At 63.2% G+C, this 3,830-nt stretch overlaps 1 protein-coding gene across 1 annotated transcript; it reads left to right on the top strand.

The window, feature by feature from the left end:
- Positions 1–266: 266 nt before the first annotated feature.
- Positions 267–3,404, top strand: ABHD11 (abhydrolase domain containing 11). The gene is made up of 6 exons (XM_086475271.1): positions 267–367; positions 696–831; positions 1,619–1,792; positions 2,057–2,227; positions 2,505–2,686; positions 2,988–3,404. Exons 1-6 carry the CDS (start codon positions 282–284, stop codon positions 3,124–3,126), a joined length of 888 nt encoding a protein of 295 aa, XP_086331397.1. The 5' UTR covers positions 267–281; the 3' UTR covers positions 3,127–3,404.
- The last annotated feature ends 426 nt before the right edge of the window (positions 3,405–3,830 follow it).

Raw genomic sequence — 3,830 nt, 5'->3', positions numbered from 1 at the left:
GGCCGGGGCGGGTCGGGGAGCCGACGGGGGGGTGGGCGGGTGGCAGATGGGGACACGGCGCCGTTCCCCCTGCCCGGCAGGCAACGCGCGGGCAGGCGGTGACCTTGGCGCCCGCCGCCCGGAGTCTGGCAGGCGGCAGGCAGAGCCCCACCGCTAGGGAAGTTCGCCCGCCCGCCGCCAGGGGGCGCCCGTCGCCGGCGGCGCGGCGGGGCGGGGCCGCCGGCGCGCAATTGCGTCACGGCCCGTGCAGCGCCGCCGCCGCCGCCGCCGCCGCCGCCATCATGCTCCGCCGGTTGCCTCGCGCCCCCGCCCCGGCAGGGTGGCTGCGTGCCCGCCTGCCGCCCACCGCCGCCCGCTCCGTGGTGACGTAAGGGCCCGGCCGAGAGCGGGGCGGGGGAGGGCGGGAAGGGTCCCGAGAGCTGGAGCCGGGGTCGTTACCCCGGGGGTTGGGCCCCGCCTTCCCGGCGTTAACCCCTCCCCCCGTGCCATGGTTCCCCCCCTCCACCACCCACAGGGGCTGGGCTCGCCTGTGGGATTGGCCCCGCCCACTCACGGTGCCCCCGCCCCCAGCCCCGCCCTCCCGCCCTCCCTGCCAGCAGGGCAGCTCCTAGTCCCGCCCTCCCCGGCCCTTGACCACGCCCCCTTTGGCCCCGCCTCCTCCCTGGCCCCGCCCCCAGACGACCCTCTCCCCGCAGCGCGGTGCCGCTGGCCCACGTGGAGGTGGGGGCCCGCGGGGACCGGCCCCCCCTGGTGCTGCTCCACGGGCTCTTCGGCAGCCGCGGCAACTTCCAGACGGTGGCCAAGGCCCTGGTGCGCCGTGGCAGCGGCAAGGTAAGGCCCGGGCGAGGGGGCGGCCCGAGGAGTGGGGGGGGGGGGTGTTGATGGAGGGTCGCCGTCACGACAAACTTATCCACACCGCGGCAGAGACGCCGGCACTTCTGTACGGCAGCGCTGGGGAGCGCGGGGGGGGCTCCTCCTGACGGGCTTCAGGGTTACATTGAAAATTCAGCATTTTATATCCTTTTTCTGCAAAGTCGTGATCTTTAACCTATTTTAACATCAGCCTGCGTGTTATGCCTGCTGTTAATTTTGACATTGACAGTGATTGGTCCGCCCTATTAACTAACTTCATTGATATTCCTGTGCTAATATAATCACTGGTTATCTTACTGATCCAGATCTCTGATATACAAATTAGGATGGGGAGGAGGTGAGGGTCTTCACCTGAACATTCCTTTGTTTCTATGGTTTCATCCCATAAGATAACACGCCAAGAACGGGCACTTTCCCTCCCTGTCCCTGTCTCCCTGCCTCCCTGTTCTGTGTTCTGGACAATTTCACACCCCGCAGCAGCTTTAGCTTTGGCCATTTTCATAAGGCATCTGCTGTCTCCGAGCATCAGTGAGGTTTTGGGTATTTCTTACCATCATGTAAACTGATCGAATCACGAAATTAACCCAAAACGTTAGTTATTCCTTAAAGCAGTTAAGTCGTTCATTAAAAGCGATTAGTTATCAATGAAAAGTAATTGTCTATTCAAAATCCAAACCTGATTCTAACAGTGTCACGGGCAGGCGGTGCCCGGGGCCGGGGTGACACGGTGCTCCCGCCCAGGCAGGTGCTGACGCTGGACGCCCGGAACCACGGCGGCAGCCCCCACAGCCCGCTGATGACCTACGAAGCGATGAGCCTGGATGTGCAGCACCTCCTGACCCGCCTGGGCATTCCCAAGTGCATCCTCGTGGGACACAGCATGGGGGGCAAGACGGCCATGACGCTGGCCTTGCGGCGGGTCGGCAGGCGCAGGGGTCCCGGAGGGAACGGGCTCGGGGCGGGGGGAGCTCCTGGAGCGGGAGGGTGTAGGAAAGGGGGGTGGCAGTGATTGCAGGGGAGCTCGGAGAGCTTCTGTGCCAAGGCACAGGGGCTTGGGGAAGGGCACGTGGGAGGCAGGAGGGAGATAAAAGCCTCCAGGGGGTCTGGGTGGGTGCGGAGCCCTCCGCCCAGTCGCACTGGGGAGGTCTCGGCTGGCATCCATCTGCCCTGCTTGTGTCTCCAGCCAGACCTGGTGGAGCGCCTTATCTCCGTAGACATTAGTCCCGTCTCCACTGCGCCTGTCTCTGAATTCTCTGCCTACATCGCTGCCATGAAGTCGGTGAAGATCCCGGACGGGCTGTCGCGCTCTGCGGCCCGCCAGCTGGCAGACGATCAGCTGCGCCCGGTGGTCCAGGTAGGAAATCCCGCTCCTTGGATGGGGTTTCCACTCCCAGCCTGACCCTGGGACTGGAGCACGGGGCTTTAGGGCCACAAGACTCTTTTCCACCTCTGCTCGCTCGCTGCTGTTGCGGGCAGCTGGAGGACATCTCAGCAGGGCTGCAGGGGTGATGGGGAGCGTGACGGCGTGGGAGACAGGCAGAAGGGGGTGGAAGGGAGGATGGAGGGTGCCAGGACATCTTGAGGGCTTGCTGCTGTTACTGAAGAGTCGTACAATCGCCTTTTTTTGGCAGCTCCCGCAGCTGAGACAGTTCCTCCTCACCAACCTGGTGGAGGTGGAGGGCCGCTACACCTGGCGGGTGAACCTGGAGGCTATTTCCCACCACTTGGCAGATATCATGAACTTCCCCGTCTTCCACAAGCCATATCCTGGCCCTGCACTCTTCTTGGGAGGATCCAAGTCGCCTTATATCAGGTGGGACTGGAGAGAAGCAGTTCAAAGTCTGTGGTTTGACCCCCTTCCTTGTGCTCTTCTGCAAGGGTGGGAGGAAGCACCCTGAGGTGGGGGAAGGTCTGGAGCGAGCTCTCTGCCTCCACCAGCCACTGACACAAACGTGCTGGAGAGTGAGGGGGAACCTGGGGGCAGCCCCAGGCTTTCCCAGCAGGGAAGAGGACATGGTCAGACCTGGGATCGCCCTCTGCCTGGGGAGGGTGAGGGAAGGCACCTTGATGGACCTCTGACCACGCTTCCCATGGCCTCTTCCCTTGTCCTGCAGCCCCAAAGACTACCCGGAGATCCAACGCCTCTTCCCCAAGGCGGATGTCCAGTTCATCGAAGGTGCAGGCCACATAGTCCATCAGGATAAATTTGAAGAATTCGTCACTGCTGTCCTCAATTTCCTGCCACCACCATAGCGCTGAGGACCAGGGTTTCTGCAAGCATCATGTGGGACCTGAGGAGCTCCGGGCAGTGAGGTGGGGCTCTGTGAGAAGGGGCTCAGCATGGACCGGCTGCCTGTTTTGCGGTCCAATCCTGCCTGCAAGGCCTTCTCCCACCCCAGGTCACCTAGAACTGGGGCAGAGAGGCATCTCCATCCCGCTGAGCTCTCCTGCCACCTCGCAGGGACACGGGGTGGCACCGGCCCAGGACACTGCCCTGCCTGCGCTGGAGCGGCTCGGACACTAGGAGGGGGCAGGAGAACCCTCTCGTTTTCCTGCTGCCAGACCACCTGGTTGTGGATCTGGCCGTGACTTTGCAGAACATGCAGTAAAGCTGAATCCATCTCAAGGGAGAAAATGGTTTGGATGTGGCCGTGAAGGACAGGGAGGGTGGCGTTTGGCACAGGAAGGGGCTCTCGCTTACCAGAGGGGATGCTGATGGGAGGTGGCAACTGGGCTGGGCCTGTAACGTGCCAGGTTGTGGGAGCAGTGTGTGTAAGGTACAGGTTTGGCAGTCTTCCGTGGCTTCCAGGGGAAATCGCTTCCTTCCTCCACCTCAGGGGCAGCAGGAGGATTGGGGAGGAGGCGAAGCTGCCTCCTGAGCAAGGAGACGCTGCAAGCAACGGGGAGGCATATGGAAATCCCCCTGGAGCGCAGACGCAGGCTGCCCAGCCTGCCCC

Source organism: Leptosomus discolor, chromosome 18 (assembly GCF_034619465.1).
Source record: "Leptosomus discolor isolate bLepDis1 chromosome 18, bLepDis1.hap2, whole genome shotgun sequence".
In the NCBI taxonomy this organism is placed as follows: domain Eukaryota; kingdom Metazoa; phylum Chordata; class Aves; order Leptosomiformes; family Leptosomidae; genus Leptosomus; species Leptosomus discolor.
This window is presented reverse-complemented; position numbering and strand designations above follow the sequence as displayed.